This window comes from Palaemon carinicauda, chromosome 24, assembly GCF_036898095.1.
Source record: "Palaemon carinicauda isolate YSFRI2023 chromosome 24, ASM3689809v2, whole genome shotgun sequence".
Classification (NCBI taxonomy): Eukaryota; Metazoa; Arthropoda; class Malacostraca; order Decapoda; family Palaemonidae; genus Palaemon; species Palaemon carinicauda.
Genome location: NC_090748.1, coordinates 100,142,054 through 100,160,795, shown reverse-complemented (window position 1 = coordinate 100,160,795; position 18,742 = coordinate 100,142,054). Strand labels below are relative to the sequence as shown.

The following is an 18,742-nucleotide window of genomic DNA, read 5'->3' as shown; positions in this document are numbered from 1 at the left end:
TTGTAGATGCTATCTGAGGAAAAGATGTTGGCAGTAATTTTTGTTTTTTCTATTATCAACGATGCTACCCATATTTACGATGGAAAGAGTTTCTTTATATATATAATCTTCAATATGTGGAAAATTTTCTATTATCAGCGATGCTGACCATATTTATCCCAAAAAAAATTATTGATATATATTATAAACTTCAATATCTGGAATTTTTTTTTTCATTATGAACGATGCTACCAAAATTTACCTTTAAAAAAAAAAGTTTTCTAGATATATATTATAATCTTCAATATCTGGCCTTTTTTTTTCTATCAGTGATGCTGACCATATTTACCTAAATTGAATTTTCTTGATATTATAATTTTCAATATCTGGAATTTTTTTCTATTATCAACGATGCCACCTATATTTCCCATAAGTTTTTTAATATATATTATAATCGTCAATATCTGGACAATTTTCTATTATCAGCGATGCTTTCCAAATATACCTTTTAAAATAAGTTTTCTAAAAATATATTATAATCTTCAATATCTGGATTTTTTTTCTATCGACGATGCTACCCATATTTACACTAAAAGAGTTTCTTGATATATTTTAGAATCTTCAATATCTGGACATTTATTTTATTATCAACGATGCTGATCATATATATATAGTCCAAAAAATAAATTGGTAAAAAAAAAAAAAAAAAAAGTTTGAATTGGCAAAAACCTCAGACCTGTGCTCAAAGTCCCTTCCACAGTTGAGACATTTATCTTCAATTTCCTCGACAATTTTGGAACCTTTTGTCGTCCTCCAAAGAATTCCAGAAGCAATTCAAGCAGCACTTCTGGGCCTGTAACTTTTATCCCCCTTCTCGAAAGAAGTTGGAGAACTACGGATACGAGGGAAGGGTTTGGTTTGGAAATATTTTCTTTCCATTTTGTTTAATTCTATTTCAGATTCCAGGAATGCTGGAGGTATTGCTTCCGTTTTATTTAATTCTGTTTCAAATTCCAGGAACGCTGGAAGTGTCATTTTGTTTATATCCATTTCAAATTCCAGGAACGCTGGATGTTTCATTTTGTTTATTTCTATTTCAAATTCCAGGAATGCTGGAAGTGTCATTTTGTTTAAATAGATTTTAAATTCTAGTAACGCTTGAAGTGTCATTTTGCTTAAATCAATTTCAAATTCCAGGAATGTTGGAAGTGTCATTTTGTTTAAATCTATTTCAAATTCCAGGAATGCTGGAAGTGTCATTTTGTTTAAATCTATTTCAAATTTTAGGAATGCTGGAAGTGTCAATTTGTTTAAATCTATTTCAAATTCTAGGAACGCTGGAAGTGTCATTTTGTTTAAATCTATTTCAAAATCTAGGAACGCTGGAAGTGTCATTTTGTTTAAATCTATTTCAAATTCTAGGAACGCTGAAAGTGTCATTTTGTGTAAATCTATTTCAAATTCCAGAAACGCTGGAAGTTTCATTTTGTTAAAATATTTTTCAATTCTAGTAACGCTGGAAGTGTCATTTTGTTTAAATCTATTTCAAATTTTAGGAGCTCTGGAAGTGTCATTTTGTTTAAATCCAATTCAAATTCTGGGAGTGCTGGAAGTGTCATTTTGTTTAAATGTATTTCAAATGCTAGGAACTCTGGAAGTGTCATTTTGTTTAAATCTATTTCAAATTCTAGTAACGCTGGAAGTGTCATTTTGTTTAAATCTATTTCAAATTCTAGTAAAGCTGGAAGTGTCATTTTATTTCAATTTATTTCAAATTCCAGGAACGCTGGATGTTCTGCATCTTCCAGACAAGCAATACAAACCGCCCAAATTTGGTTGGCGGGAATCGAGCACGCGACCTGGCTCCTGGAGGGCCGTTAAAAATCGACCTCTTTTGGTCCACACGAAGGATATTTTTCCAGATGGCTTCCCTAAAGAGTTTTCCATCCTGATTACCATCAGGCCTGATCTAGGGAATATGGTTTGTTGAAGAGACTACATTCTTAAGCGTGGTATACACGGTCAAATGGTTCATCGAACGGTTCGTCGAACCTAGTTTTCGAATGGTTCATCGAGCCGGTTTTCGAACGGTTTGTCTAACCGGTAGTCGAACGGTTCGTCGAACCGGTTTTCGAATGGTTCGTCTAACCGGTAGTCGAACAGTTCGTCGAGCTGGTTTTGGAACGGTTCGTCGAGCTGGTTTTGGAACGGTTCGTCGAACCTGGTTTTGGAACGGTTCGTCGAACCTGGTTTTGGAACGGTTCGTCGAACCTGGTTTTGGAACGGTTCGTCGAACCTGGTTTTGGAACGGTTCGTCGAACCTGGTTTTGGAACGGTTCGTCGAACCTGGTTTTGGAACGGTTCGTCGAACCTGGTTTTGGAACGGTTCGTCGAACCTGGTTTTGGAACGGTTCGTCGAACCTGGTTTTGGAACGGTTCGTCGAACCTGGTTTTGGAACGGTTCGTCGAACCTGGTTTTGGAACGGTTCGTCGAACCTGGTTTTGGAACGGTTCGTCGAACCTGGTTTTGGAACGGTTCGTCGAACCTGGTTTTGGAACGGTTCGTCGAACCTGGTTTTGGAACGGTTCGTCGAACCTGGTTTTGGAACGGTTCGTCGAACCTGGTTTTGGAACGGTTCGTCGAACCTGGTTTTGGAACGGTTCGTCGAACCTGGTTTTGGAACGGTTCGTCGAACCTGGTTTTGGAACGGTTCGTCGAACCTGGTTTTGGAACGGTTCGTCGAACCTGGTTTTGGAACGGTTCGTCGAACCTGGTTTTGGAACGGTTCGTCGAACCTGGTTTTGGAACGGTTCGTCGAACCTGGTTTTGGAACGGTTCGTCGAACCTGGTTTTGGAACGGTTCGTCGAACCTGGTTTTGGAACGGTTCGTCGAACCTGGTTTTGGAACGGTTCGTCGAACCTGGTTTTGGAACGGTTCGTCGAACCTGGTTTTGGAACGGTTCGTCGAACCTGGTTTTGGAACGGTTCGTCGAACCTGGTTTTGGAACGGTTCGTCGAACCTGGTTTTGGAACGGTTCGTCGAACCTGGTTTTGGAACGGTTCGTCGAACCTGGTTTTGGAACGAATCATCGAACCCGGTAGTCAAACCTGCTTGTCAAACGGTTCGAAGAAGGGGGAATCAACCACAAATGCCTAAGCTTTGGTGGTCAATGAAGCCCCGCCCTCAAAAAGTCAGGCGAGATCAGACATTCTTCGAACCGTTCGACGTACGTATTCGACAACCAAATATCTCGTTCATTCTTCAAACATCACTTCAAAAACTTGTCCCTCGAACTGCGTTCGACCATCCGTTCGACTGTGTAAACCCACTTTTAGCTTTCAATTCTCATGTTTCCTGTAACAAATATAATCTATAATCGAAGAACTGTTCTAATCATAAAATCATTTATAATTAATATTTATAATGTAATCCTAGTGAAATTATGTCAAAAGTTAAGGATATTTTCCTAAAATTGAATTTAAAGTTTCGTGAATTCTACAGTTTCTAGAAATAATGTTGATATTGATTGAAATATATTTAATAATATTCCTAATCAACATTTTAAAGTATTTGCTTGTAATATGTAGGCTAATTTAGACATAAATTTTTATCAAAATTATATAGTTATCCCCTACGAAATTTTCAAATTCAAGTACAATAAAAAGCTCTACTCAAAAGAATTACTAGCTATGCATTTACCATTAAAGCAATATCTCTTAAATTTATTCAGAAATTGGAATATTCTTCAGCAATAAGCCCCAAATTATAATGCTCTGTTAAGAGAAAGTAAGTTAAACAACTTAAAATAAAGTATATTTGCATGTGTAAGCCACACACACACACACTCTCTCACACACACACACACACACACACACACACACTCTCACACAGATTGTACAGACCTTATTTCCGAGACCTCGTCCGGAATTAAATTCTGGGCAAATGTGTGCGTTTATATGTGTGTGACTTACACATATGCATCTTGCTTTTCCAACTATAGTCCATTTCTTTTAGCGATGCAGATTTGCACCGACTCGCAGCGGTGCCCTTTTAGCTCGGAAAAGTTTCCGGATCGCTGATTGGTTGGACGAGATCATTCTAACCAATCAGCGATCAGGAAAATTTTCCGAGCTAAAAGGGCACCGCTGCGAGTCGGTGCAAATCTGCATCGCTAAAAGAAATGGACTATAGGGTTGTAGCTTGGCTAGTAATAATAATAGTAATAATAATAATAATGATAATAATAATGATGATAATATACTTTTTTTAAGCTGTTCAACTTACTTTCATTACTCTGACATTATAATTTGTGGTTTATTGCTGAAGAATATTTCAATTTCTGAATAAAAAATTATAAGAGATATCGCTTTAATTGTAAATGCATAGCTGTAGTCCATTTCTTTTAGCGATGCATATTTGCACCGACTGGCAGCGGTGCCCTTTTAGCTGGGAAAAGTTTCCTGATCGCTGATTGGTTAGAATTATCTTGTCCAACCAATCAGCGATCCGGAAACTTTTCAGAGCTAAAAGGGCACCGCTGCGAGTCGGTGCAAATATGCATCGCTAAAAGACTATAGTAAGTGGTTTTTAGTGGATTTTTTCATATGAAATTTCACTCGCTTGATGTATATTGAATGACTTCACAGGGAATGCTATTCATCATGCACCGTGCCTACGAGGGAGAGGTCTATCTGGGCCTAGGCCTGGGCTCAGGCCTCGAGCTCCTACACACGGGACCTACGACTTCGGATGACGTGCTGCAGATCAACGTGGCTCCAATCAACGTCAATCTAACCGATGGACATTGGCACCAGTTAGCCATAAGGTGAGAGTCGTGAAATTTTGCTCTGTTCGTTGATTTTGAATTTATTTCTCTTTCTCTTTCCTTCTCTCTCTCTCTCTCTCTCTCTCTCTCTCTCTCTCTCTCTCTCTCTCTCTCTCTCTCTCTCTCTCTCTCTTTCGTTCTCTTTTTTTTCTTTCTCTTTTTTTTCTTTCTCTCTTTCTTTCTTTCTTTCTTTCTTTCTTTCTTTCTCTTTCTTTCTTCCTCTTTCTTTCTCTTTCTTTCTTTCTGTCTTTCTCTTTCTTTCTTTCTCTCTGTCTCTCTCTCTCTCTCTCTCTCTCTGTCCCCCTCTCTCTCTCTCTCTCTCTCTGTCCCCCTCTCTCTCTCTCTCTCTCTCTCTGTCCCCCTCTCTCTCTCTCTCTCTCTCTCTCTCTCTCTCTCTCTCTCTCTCTCTCTCTCTCTCTCTCTTTTTGTGACATCTTAAAGAACTTAATTTCAACTTTTCTCGTTTTAAACTTGAGATAAAAAGCTTTATGGGAAGTCAGGCTATAAATAATTATAGATATCTTTCGTGTTTTCGTTATGTTTTCTGTTTTCTTTTAGAAATTAAAAAGTGCTATATCATATAAAAATTATTTGCAAATTAAAAAGGTAATTGTATATAATAAAAATATCTTTGGCGGGGGGTGAACGGCTCTTCTAGGAGAGGGACACTCCAAAATCAGACCGTTGTTCCCTGGTCTTGGGGTAGTGCCATGGCCTCTGGCCGTGGTCTTCTGCTTTGTTGGGTTGGAGTTCTCTTGCTTAGTTGTACACTCGGGCACACTGTTGTATCCTATTCTGTTCATTTTTTTCATAATTTATATATGAAAGGTTTTATTTTGATGTTCATCATCATTTCAGCCTTCAAAAGTCCTTTGTTGGATGTAGGCCTTCCCCAGGTTCCTCCACACACTTCTATCGCAAGCTATTCTGTGCCGCTGTTGCTTATGTTGGTCTAAGTCATCTCGCCAGCGGGTTTTTTTTATGTTACTGTTCTTAAAATGTTTTATATTAATTGTTAACTACTTCTCTTGTAGTTTATTTCCTTATTTCCTTTCCTCATTAGGCTATTTTTCCCGGTCGGAGCCCTTGCCCTTTTTGCATCCTGCTTATCCAGCTAGGGTTGTGGCTTAGCAAATAAAAATAGCTAACAATAATTACAAAAATTAATAATAATGATGATGATGGTAATGATTAAAGGTGGGATTAGGTAAAAATTGTGGAAAATCCTTGAATTTAAACAAATATTAATCAGCAAATGAGGTCAATGAATATATAATCATCTCATTAAACCCTTCTCTGTGAGGCGCTGCCTCACCAATCAATGCTAATTAGTTGCTATGCAAACCACCTTTTTAATAACACTCACTTTGATCAATTGACTTCGTGTAATAGTATGGCCTCTTTTTAATCAGCGAATTAATATTGGTTAATTTTTGGGTTATTTTACTGTTGATTTTTGTCAAGAAAATATATTATTTTGATCATTTTGGCTAATCGTGCCTCATTGTGTTATATTACTAGAGGTGCATTCAGTAGAGCGCAGACCTCCGCCACGCCAGCCTATTTCTCGACTTTTAGCTCAACCTTGACCTTTGACCTTAACATGAAAGTTTATATTGATTCTGTTGGCTTCTCGTGACTTATTGTAACCAATTACAACTCGAGGGGCATTCAGTAGAGCGCAGACCTCCGCCACGGCAACCTATTTCTCGATCTTTTGCTCGACCTTCACCTTGACCTTTGACCTTAACATATGAGTGTTTATATTGATTCTGTTGGCTTCTTGTGCCTGTGTGACCAATTACAACCAGAGGGGTAGTCGGTAGAGCCCAGTTCTCGATCTTTAGCTCGACCTTGACCTGGACCTTGACCTTTGGCATTAACATAGTTTATCTTGATTTTGTTGGCTTCTCGTGACTTTCATCTTTGAAATAGCGTAAACCCCAAGATGACTTTTATTTCCTAAACATATTTTACATATAAAAACTTCAAATATTATTTCATCTCTCCCACCAGTGTCATGGAAGACAACGCCATCCAGGTGTACGTCGACTGTCGATGGATAAGTCGACAGGTCCTACGTCGGTCGACTTTGCAAATCCCGATGGATACCTTGCTGTACGTTGGTGGGATGCCTGGAAGGAGCTACGAGGTAAATTTGGTATTGTAAATGAAAATTATCTTTACTTCGGCTTAAATTCATGAGTTCGGAAATTTCATGAAGTGACAGTTTTGAACCTGTTGATTTATGTCTCTTGTCTTTGCTTATTGTATTGACTATTTTTTTTTGTTAAACCTTTTGGAGAACAAAACGAAGATTAAAGTACTTTTCATTTATAAAGAAAGTTTTTGTTTACGAAATAAATAGTGGAGAGAGAGAGAGAGAGAGAGAGAGAGAGAGAGAGAGAGAGAGAGAGAGAGAGAGAGAGAGGGGGGGGGGTTCCATACTAGACGCAGAAGATCAGTTCTTGATGTTAATTGCCTGACAAACGGTATCCTTCCCAAGCACTGACTCTTGCTCCTAAGAAACCGTATGAGTAACTTTAGTTGTAATTTGCCAAGCGGTTGCCTGTCTTTTGATAAATAGGAAATGACTTGAATATAAAATTAAGTATGATAGCATATAAATGAGTGTGTGATTTATGTGATATATATGTAGTGTATGCTGTGTCTTTATGTATGTGGAGGATGTGTGTTTTTGTGTGTATTTAAATGCATATGTGATTTATATATGAGGTATGGGGTTATATACGATATTTTTAGTGATTCATATATGATATATGTGGTTATATACCATGTTTGTGTGATGTACATATGATATGTGATTTGTATGTGATGCATGGGAGTTATATATGATGCATGTGATTTATATATGTATATATTTGTGTGTTTTATATGAATATGTGGGTGTATATGCATGTAATTGTATGTGACGTATGTGATTAATCCGTTAATATTTTATACTAATACAATTTTACCCACCTTTCATTCCTCATCAGGGCGAAATGGAACAGTTTATAATCAGTAGATCATCCGACGCCGTGGCTAAGCAGTGCAAGCCAGAGCCGATTCCCATCATTGATGAAACCTTGCAGGTGAGTAGCTAATTAAGAACGGTAAAGAGGCGAATGGCTCTGAAGCTGCCGAGGTCTAGCACAGCGAGGGACATTATGAAGCGGTTTCTCGCTCCAATCAAATTTTCAGGCTTTTGTATCGACTGGATGCCGGGAAGAGGCTTTTGTATCGACTGGATGCCGGGAAGAGGCTTTTGTATCGACTGGATGCCGGGAAGAGGCTTTTGTATCGACTGGATGCCGGGAAGAGGCTTTTGTATCGACTGGATGCCGGGAAGAGGCTTTTGTATCGACTGGATGGTGGGAAGAGGCTTTTGTATCGACTGGATGGTGGGAAGAGGCTTTCGTATCGACTGGATGCCGGGAAGGGGCTTTCGTATCGACTGGATGCCGGGAAGGGGCTTTTATATCGATGAATGCCGGGAAGAGGCTTTTGTATCTACTGAATATGGGAAAGAGGCTTTTGTATCGACTGGATGGCGGGAAGAGGCTTTTGTATCGACTGGATGGCGGGAAGAGGCTTTTGTATCGACTAGAGGCCGGGAAGGGGCTTTTGTAACGACGAATGCCAGGAAGAGGCTTTTGTATCGACTGAACGCCGGGAAGAGGCTTTAGTATCGACTGACCGCCGGGAAGAGGCTTTTGTATCGACTGAATGCCGGGAAGAGGCTTTTGTATCGACTGGATGCCGGGAAGAGGCTTTTGTATCGACTGGATGCCGGGAAGAGCCTTTTATATCTACTGAATATGGGAAAGAGGCTTTTGTATCGACTGGATGCCGGGAAGAGGCTTTCGTATCGACTGGATGCCGGGAAGGGGCTTTTATATCGACGAATGCCGGGAAGAGGCTTTTGTATCTACTGAATATGGGAAAGAGGCTTTTGTATCGACTGGATGGCGGGAAGAGGCTTTTGTATCGACTGGATGGCGGGAAGAGGCTTTTGTATCGACTAGAGGCCGGGAAGGGGCTTTTGTAACGACGAATGCCAGGAAGAGGCTTTTGTATCGACTGACCGCCGGGAAGAGGCTTTAGTATCGACTGACCGCCGGGAAGAGGCTTTAGTATCGACTGACCGCCGGGAAGAGGCTTTTGTATCGACTGACCGCCGGGAAGAGGCTTTTGTATCGACTGGATGCCGGGAAGAGGCTTTTGTATCGACTGGATGCCGGGAAGAGCCTTTTATATCTACTGAATATGGGAAAGAGGCTTTTGTATCGACTGAATGCCGGGAAGAGGCTTTTGTATCGACTGAATGCCGGGAAGAGGCTTTTGTATCGACTGGATGCCGGGAAGAGGCTTTTGTATCGACTGGATGCCGGGGAGAGGCTTTTGTATCGACTGGATGCCGGGAAGAGGCTTTTGTATCGACTGGATGCCGGGGAGAGGCTTTTGTATCGACTGGATGCCGGGAAGAGGCTTTCGTATCGACTGGATGCCGGGGAGAGGCTTTCGTATCGACTGGATGCCGGGAAGAGGCTTTCGTATCGACTGGATGCCGGGGAGAGGCTTTCGTATCGACTGGATGCCGGGAAGAGGCTTTCGTATCGACTGGATGCCGGGAAGAGGCGTTCGTATCGACTGGATGCCGGGAAGAGGCGTTCGTATCGACTGGATGCCGGGAAGAGGCGTTCGTATCGACTGGATGCCGGGAAGAGGCGTTCGTATCGACTGGATGCCGGGAAGAGGCGTTCGTATCGACTGGATGCCGGGAAGAGGCGTTCGTATCGACTGGATGCCGGGAAGAGGCGTTCGTATCGACTGGATGCCGGGAAGAGGCGTTCGTATCGACTGGATGCCGGGAAGAGGCGTTCGTAGCGACTGGATGCCGGGAAGAGGCGTTCGTATCGACTGGATGCCGGGAAGAGGCGTTCGTAGCGACTGGATGCCGGGAAGAGGCTTTCGTATCGACTGGATGCCGGGAAGAGTCAGATGGGAGTCTTTTGATGCAAACAAATGATATAAACCGAGTACCGTCAAATGTTTCAATAATTTAAGCAACTGGTAATGTGGCGGCTCCTGGTCCATCTATAGTTTTTAAAGGAAGACTAGAATACATGTAATATGACATCATCTCGACGAAAAAAAAGGAAGTTCGTAAAAGACAGACAGCAAAATTATAAAACTATAATAAAAATATTGTGTGAATAGATGGAAAACGACAGTTGAATTTACATTTACATCACTTAGGTTTCCATATTTGGCCCTATAAAAACTTCTGAGACATTTAAGAAATAATAACTGTATTAAAACATTGAGGGTACCGACGAACTGGTTATTAGTAATTTAAAAGCATCAACTGTACCGAGAATTGATAGTACCTTTTAGAAGAAGAAAGCCAATAAAACTATTTAAATGAAAGAGTGGATGATTGTCATCAGTGAGATTTGCTTATAGCATCCTCGTATTTATTTCTGTATAGGTTCTTTTTTCATTCGTCTTGTTGAGCATTTTTTTTTTACTTGTATCCATCCAAATTTCTCCCCTCTAAAATATTTAACCCTACGCTGCGATGACTTAGGGATACGTCAGAACATGCCTGGTGGTACGTTGTGACGTCTGGATATGCCATTATCATTATTATCATTAGAATATCAGGGAGTATTGGTATTTAAGACGAATTAATATGAATCTTTGTTTGAATACCTCAGAATTTAGATTTGTATTACATTCTTATCTAGAACATGGGGGATACAGTTCATTCAATAGCCACTAGATGTTGTCATGTTACTGCTCTTCCTTATAATCTATCAAGATTTCCTTATTGGTAGGTACTTTTATTTTGACCGAGGAAGAATGAAGGGGTGACTTGAATAAACTTTGTGCCTTGGCTAAGAAAATATGACAAATCAAATTTAGCTGTTATTCAGCTTGTAAACTTTGTGGTACCTTAGTGGAATCTGGTTACTCACAATATAGAGGCAAGCTAAACTAAGGATCGATTTCATGAGTGAATACTTCCTTAAACTAATATCGAGCTAGGGATAGGTTTTCTCTCAGGGTGAGGCATGTGGTTTACCTTCATTTTACTTGCTGGATACCAATTTTACTAACATGTTTTCATGTAGAAATAGTAAATAAACTTGGCTACTAAATCATCAGTGATCTTACTTGGTCTTCACCTAGTCCCAGGTCCTCCTCAGTCCTAGATGGGGTGGAATGAGCGTTTGGACATAAATCATTTATGTACAAGTTCGGTCTCCTGGGCATTGTGCGACTGAGCTATGGCCTGTCCATTGACTTTACCAACCTTGAGTAGCCTTTAAACTTTGGATAGTTATTATTAAATCGACTTAATAAGACCAACTTGCTCATTCTTAAGTAAAGTTTTATACACTTTATATAGTTTTATTATTATAGGCAGTATAATTTTTGCCTGGGTGTTACATTCAGTAGTGCAAAATTATCAACAGCCTTTAGTTTTCTTTTGCATGTATGCTACATTCAATAGTGCAGAAAATCCAATCGCATGTTAGATTAAATTTTGAATTTGTTAATGATTTCCCACAGCAGGATACTGGCCGACCCCTCGGGCTGGTCATGCAGCAAGAGCAGAACAACCACATTTTCCCAGTCGTTCACCCCCCTTACAATGGAGGAGCCTCTGACGAATATGATTATGACCACTATGACGATGGAGGAGACTACGATGACGAGTACGAAGAAGGTGAAGATTATGACGATTTGGGTCCAGAAGCGTACGATCTCTACCCCAATTATGTGTACGACGACTACGGAGATTTTGCGGAAGACAGAATTCCAGGCACCTCCGACTGGGAAAGTCCTCCTTCCACTCACGCAGAAGAAGTAGAGCCCCAGAGCGCGGAGAATGATGTAGAAGAAGACAGGCGCAGCGAGATGAAAGAAATGCCTGGTAAAGGACCCGATGGGGAGGCAGGGGGAGGCATTGCAGAGGCTGAACATGGGGTTCTTCCCTCCTCTACAGGAGCAACTGATGATGAGGATCTTATTGAAGGATCAGGTGTTCTAGAAGGGAATGGAAGATTTGGTAAGTAGGAAGACACTTTTCTTTGTTGACATGATTTAGATTGGTATTAAATTTTAAAAGGTTCACTTCAGTGAATGAGTGAAGGCACCCTCTTCAAGTTCCAGTGATCTATATAAATTATATAAACCTTCAAGTTACTTACTTTACCAGTGAGCCTCTTGTTCCAAAGTAAAGGTTATGTTAGCTATAAGTCTATGATCCTTTATCCGAAGATAGCTTTTCTTTTATTGTTTTTCACTTTGCTAAGCATTGCATTACCTTTTTAGTTTCCTTTTCGACAGTTTTGACTTGGTCGGTATGGTCAGGGTGCTCTACATCATGCGACGGAGGCGTTCGCATCCGCTCGTACAGGTGCCTCCAAGGTCAGGTAAACCTCGAGGAATGTGTCCACTCCGGAATTGAAACCCAGGAACAGAAAGCATGTAACCTGCAGCCATGCCCATCAACAACCCCATCCAGCAAGGTACCGACGACCATGACGGAAGCCCCAACCACTCCATCTACACCACCGAGCTTGTTAGAACCCGAGACCCCGTCTCCAACGCTATGGGACCCACCTGAAGAAGCCAGAGTTCAATACCAGAAGGAGATCATGATGCAGAACATTCCCTATGTCACCACGACAAATGTTATCTTGCCATCCGTCACGACGTCCGAGAACGACCGGCCAATGGGTGTTGTGGCCACATCGCCATCTCCTCCTCCACCACCTCTCCCTCCTATAATGATGACGACGCCGAAGCATGTCCAAATGCATCCACTCTTCCCCACAACAGTGATCAACGCGGGAAGTCCCGTGGAACCCGTGCAGGAGAGAAATTACCTCAACGATACGCAGAGGTTTTATTCAGAGACTAAACTCCTAAAACCCTTGAAATCGGATCACACTGCCTCTAAATCGGTTTGGATGGTGAGAACGTCATGTTTATTTCACACTTGTATATTTACCCATGATGATTAAACTTTGAAAAACAATATTTGAGATATATGTTGGCATAATTTCGTCCTAGTATTTTTTCTATCTGGTGTCTTTAAAGATTTACGTTAGAGTATTGACTAAATCGATAATTTTTTAATTGCATGATTTTGCCCTAGTATTTTTTTTATCATCTTGTGACCTTAGAAATTTACATTAGTAGATGGACAAAATCAGATTAATTAATTTTATAATTGCATAATCTTGTCTTGGGTTTTTTTATCATATGGTGACCTTAAAGATATTTACCTTAACAGATGGACAAAATCAGTTGAATTAATTTTATAATTGCATAATCTTGTCTTGGGTTTTTTTATCATATGGTGACCTTAAAGATTTACCTTAACAGATGGACAAAATCAGTTGAATTAATTTTATAATTGCATAATCTCGTCTTGGGTTTTTTTTTTATCATATGGTGACCTTAAAGATTTACCTTAGTAGATGGATAAAATCAGTTGGGAATTAACTTTTTTTTTTTACATAAGTAAAGAAAAATAAGTTTTAATTCTTTCAATTATTTTTATTTTATACTTGTTCATTACTTTTAATGCCAAGTTTAAGTAATATAGGTTTTAAAGAGATGATACATTAAAAAAGAAATTGATTTAAGTATAACCTTTAAAATGCTCTACAAGATATATGCCCAGATAAGTTAGAACAAGTCATCACTCGTGTAACTTAGATGCAGTAAGTCTTTTTTTTTTTTTTTATAACTTTCCCAATTCAATTTTAACCGTGGCAAAGGGAAAATAAATTAGGAAATAAATTCTGTTGTTAATTCAAATAAACTTTTCCAAAGAGCTTCTATTAAACGAAAATAATAATAATAAAAAAATACGAAAGTTATAACATTTGCAGTAATGATACATCTCTATTCTAACAAATCTCTGTTTTGAAATCCCGTTCATTGAAGCGCTTACCAAAAAAAAAAAAAAAAAAAAAATCCAAAACAAAAAAAAAAAAAAAGGAAAAAAGGCAAAATAAATAAAAGTGATGAAGAAATTGTTCGTTTTAAATCCACAGCCATATCCAAAATTACGTTTCCACTTCGGTGATCCAATTCTGCTGTTTCGCTAGTCTCTTTTATCCTTTGAATACACACACTCGTGATGTTCAAGTAATGACCACTCTCCTTTCCACGTATCGGTGATTTCATTGTTTATTGGTTTAGTTTTTTGCTTTTAACTATTTCGAATAATTTTGTAATAATTTCGCTGAATGCGCGTTTGATTGCTACATGTATTTATAGCATGTTTGTGTATGTATACATGCATGAAACACAAGAGCATACGTCTTTTTTTTTTTTTTTTTACTTTTGTTATTTTGAAGAATTATGTAATATTTTCTTGGAATGCTACAGTAGTTTGATTGCTCTCTCTCTCTCTCTCTCTCTCTCTCTCTCTCTCTCTCTCTCTCTCACTCTCTCTCTCTCTCTCTCTCTCTCTCTCATATATATATATATATATATATATATATATATATATATATATATATATATATATATATATATATTTATATGTATATGATATTCATAACATGTTTGTGTACATACACGAAACACAACCACAGTTACGCATTTGCCTGTATGTACATAGTCTTTAATTATTCACGTATACAGTTTTATTGTAATATTCTAAGTTTCCTCTAGAGGTTTCGAATGTTGCAATAGAATAACATTTTTAGTGTGTGTATATTTATATTCAAAATGAAGTCACGATTGCTCCAACGTAAGTGTAATTATCTTGATGGTGACTGAAGAAATCATAGATATACCTAACTTTTAAATGGCTTGCGATTGTTTTTTTTTTTCGTTTTTCAGTTATTTTCTTATTATATAAATGTCATTGAATCTTTGCAATGTTGGTTGATTTCTGGTTAGTACATTGATAAAAATATTTCATCTAGTACTTAAACGAGAATTTCTTCTATTAACGATCTTTTTGTCCCCAAGTTTAAATGTCCCCTTTTCACCCGTACATTCGTTATTGAGCTCTTGTCTTTTTAAATCAATATAAATAAAATCGAGTTTATTAAACTTATTAAAAGTCAAAGAATCTTTTAGGTAAAAAGCCTTTCTTCGTCCAGATTTATCAAAGTTTTTATTTTCCTCCAAAGGGCAATTCTATCGAGCTAAACTGGTGATCTCTCAGTGGGGTCATATGTCGCCATGGAAATCTACGTAACGTTAATATTTCCATATTACTGAAACAAAAACAAATGTAATTGAACTCTTAATTCATTTCCATATCTTTTCATAACATTTCCCATTTACCCTACATTTCCCCCAACAGCCTCAGGAGGGCAGAGACCTAAACGAAGTTATGCCCCCGGAGGAAAGGCCTGCTGCCACAGCCAAAAAAACAGCTTCTTCTTGGAATCGCAAGTGGAGTTACCATTATCATCACCAGCACCGCATGAGACATCATCACACTAATAAACGTAAGAGAGTGAGGTGGGGGTGTTGCATAACGTTTTGTTTCGACTTATGTTAATGTTCAGTTATTATTATTATTACTATCCAAGCTGCAACCCTAGTTGGAAAAGCAAGATGCTATAAGCCCAGGGGCTCCAACAGGGAAAAATAGCCCAGTGAGGAAAGGAAATAAGGAAATAAATAAATGAAGAGAACAAATTAACAATAAATCATTCTAAAATAAGTAACAACGTCAAAACAGACATGTCATATATAAACAATTAACAACATCAAAAACAAATATGTCATAAATAAACTATAAAAAGACTCGTGTCCGCCTGGTCAACAAAAAAGCATTTGCTCCAACTTTGAAGTTTTGAACTTCTACTGATTCAACCACCCGATTAGGAAGATCATTCCACAACTTGGTAACAGCTGGAATAAAACTTCTAGAGTGTTTTGAGGTGGGAGGTAATGCATTACACTGTAATGGATTTAAGCAGTTGTGATGGTCAAATGTGAAGCTCTTGCATCAGCAGTATTCATCATTGCTCCATAATTAATTGTCTGCTTGAAACTTCATTTGGAGCATTTTAATTAAATTTTAATTTTTGAACGCATGGTCTCCGTGAACTATAAGGATCTCAGGCATGTTATTGTTATCAAGCTCCAAGGAAATATAAATTCTCTTGCTGTTGTAACCTAGCTCCTAAGAAATTGAAATCCTCAAGAATCCCCAGCTCAGTATTTTATACAAAACTTGAAAGTGGATATCACTACTCAATTTTGTTTAATGAGGCGCATTTGCACCGATTCGCAGCGGTGCCCTTTTAGCTCAGAAAAGTTTCCTGATCGCTGATTGGTTAGAATTATCTTGTCCAACCAATCAGCGATCAGGAAACATTTGCGAGTTAAAAGGGCACCCCTGCGAGTCGGTGCAAATCTGCCTCACTAAAAAGAATTGACTATAACCCTTCATGCCGACTGTTTTATGTTGTTGTGACAGATCAGTTCATGCAAAACGAGCGTGAGTGCGGTGGTGGCTGTCTAAACGGGGGAATGTGCCTTTACGGAGGAGTCTGCCACTGCAGGGGAGGCTGGAGAGGCAGGAGATGCGAACAGGCTGATTGCGGACGCGGTTGCATGAATGGCGGAGTCTGCATTGCCCCCGACACGTGTCGCTGTCCGCATGGGTACACGGGCACTTACTGCCATGATGGTGAGTATCCTGTTTAGCTTCCATGTGTGCTAAAGGTTTTGTTATTCGATGCACTTGATTGGATGATATTTTGCTCCTCTGGGTCATATTGTATGACTCCTGTTTTCCTTACTTTTTATGGTTAAAGTGTATGTTCAACAAACTTCCTGTGTCTTTGAGCGATAAATGCTATACTGTTTAGCTTCCTTGTGTGCTTCAGGTTCTGTTACTCAAAACACTTGATTGGCTGATATTTTTCTCCTTTGGATCATCACCAAATAATATGCCACAAATGAACCATAGTTGTAACACAATCCTCAACCTCAATTTAATTCAAATAGTACCCAAATTCCACTGATTCTTCAATAGACTGCACCAAAAAAATGTACCATCTCATGTTTTTATTACTTTATATGGCTGAAGTGTTTGTTGAAAAAACATCCTGCGTCTTTGAGGGATAAATACTATCATATATTTATATTATATTTCCACAATTTATTGTTGGTATTTCTGTTTATAAGAATAATTGTTGCTCATCTGACAAATTTTGTCACTTGTACTTTTTTAAAATTTGTATTTAAGTGCAAAACTGTTATGACTCTTATCGGAATCTTTCTATTAGTTTGTCCCTACTGCTAAGCTGGTGAGATAATTGTAGTACATTATCAAGTACTTTTCCTATTTGTTCCTACATAAATACAAACCACCATCCTTTGACATGATTATGACTTGGGCAAAGCTAGGAAGGCCATTGAAACTTATAATGTTGTCGGTGGTTAGGCCCCACTCGCCCAACAGTCAATGGAGCACTCTCATTCACTTTGACCACAGGACAGTACAGACTCGCTTCTCTGCTCCCTCATAAACTGGTTGCTTTAGTTTTCTTCTTTTTTTTACCGAAATTTTGCTCTTGGTAGTATGAATACTAGCCATAATTTTAGCAAGTTTATGAGCAAGATGTCTTTCGATCATTTTCATTTTAATTGTGGGGGTCATGACCGTTTGCAGTAGTACCCTTATACCGAATGCAAGAGGACATCTAAATTATCTACAGTGGGGAAAGTTCAGCAAGAAGAAGAATAAGAAGGCTAAGTGACTTTTGAGCACCCAAGCTGTAGCTGAAGAAACTCGCTCTTCCCTCTTTCTGATTCTTGACCTGTGTATTCTTTGGGTTCCTCTAGGACTTAGTTTTGTGTAGAAATTTAGGAGGGAGGAGACCCTTTCTTGGCATGGGGCATGCTTCAGAAAAAGCAGAATTATCTCCTTCCCCTTGTGAAGGTAGTACTCCTCTTTCTTTTCCTTGAAGTTCGCTCACTGTTATACCAATTGATGACACCATGTACAAGGATTAAGACTTGGGGGAAGTTATAGCCTTCTCTGGGAATTAATGGCAGTCCATCTGCAGAAAAGCTTTTAAAGCGGCTGGCTAATGTCAGGACGTCCAGGACTTCTCTTGCTCCTCATATGCTCTTTCACCTGTTGAGGAGGCGTTACACATAACAACCATAGACGGATCCTCTTCTGCTGTTGGGGAAACACCTATGTCCACTCTTGCCACAATATCTTTGTAGCAGGCCCCTGAATCTTTGACGACTCTGAGACCTAGTAATTTTTAAAAGAATCTTGCACTATTCTCCCCCACCACCACAGTTCTCCTGTATCTTAGACGTCTTCCACGGCTGAGGAACCTGCGCATATTACCCCTACTGCTCAGTAGTAGTAGTAGTCACCAATGAAGAAAACCACTCGGACAGAAGTCCCTTGAAACTTTGACCGACCTCTTCTCTCTAGGCATGAGAGAGGCGGTGCGGAAACAGACCCAGCCCAGGAAGATTTATCGATACTCTCTACAGGTATTTAAGTGTCTGATAACCGTGCTTGGTTTCATACGGGACCAAGCACATGCACATTAAGTCAAGAAGGAGGCCTCATCCTCATCTCCTTACTTTTCGTAAGAGTTCCAGATATAAATTGCCCACACCTTCTAGGAAGACTACTGACCAGCAAGAGGTCAACTATGGTGGAGTGTACTATGAAGTTGCTTTTCTTTATGCGGACAGCACGGGCATTAAGATTACAGCAGACCTGTTCATCACAGACTTTGACACCAGTCTCCAGGTGACCAGCCCCATAGATTCAGACACCATGCAGTCTGATTACTTGCGATTATTCAGCTTGTGATTGTGATGTTGGTCACCGGGCACTCATTTCTTCACGTTTCTCCAGCCCGACGTATGAAGATATCCTAATATGCAGAGGTCCCCC

General features: G+C 39.3%; 1 protein-coding gene across 1 annotated transcript in view; it reads left to right on the top strand.

Annotated features, from left to right (window-relative positions):
• LOC137618240 (uncharacterized) overlaps positions 1-18,742 on the top strand; it is a 406,446-nt gene that overhangs the window by 348,291 nt on the left and 39,413 nt on the right. Inside the window, exons 6-13 of the mRNA XM_068348391.1 lie at positions 1,761-1,960; positions 4,628-4,806; positions 6,823-6,958; positions 7,806-7,901; positions 11,389-11,887; positions 12,169-12,797; positions 15,158-15,305; positions 16,286-16,498. Coding sequence (XP_068204492.1) covers positions 1,761-1,960; positions 4,628-4,806; positions 6,823-6,958; positions 7,806-7,901; positions 11,389-11,887; positions 12,169-12,797; positions 15,158-15,305; positions 16,286-16,498 — 2,100 coding nt within the window. The remainder of the gene's footprint in view (positions 1-1,760; positions 1,961-4,627; positions 4,807-6,822; positions 6,959-7,805; positions 7,902-11,388; positions 11,888-12,168; positions 12,798-15,157; positions 15,306-16,285; positions 16,499-18,742) is intronic.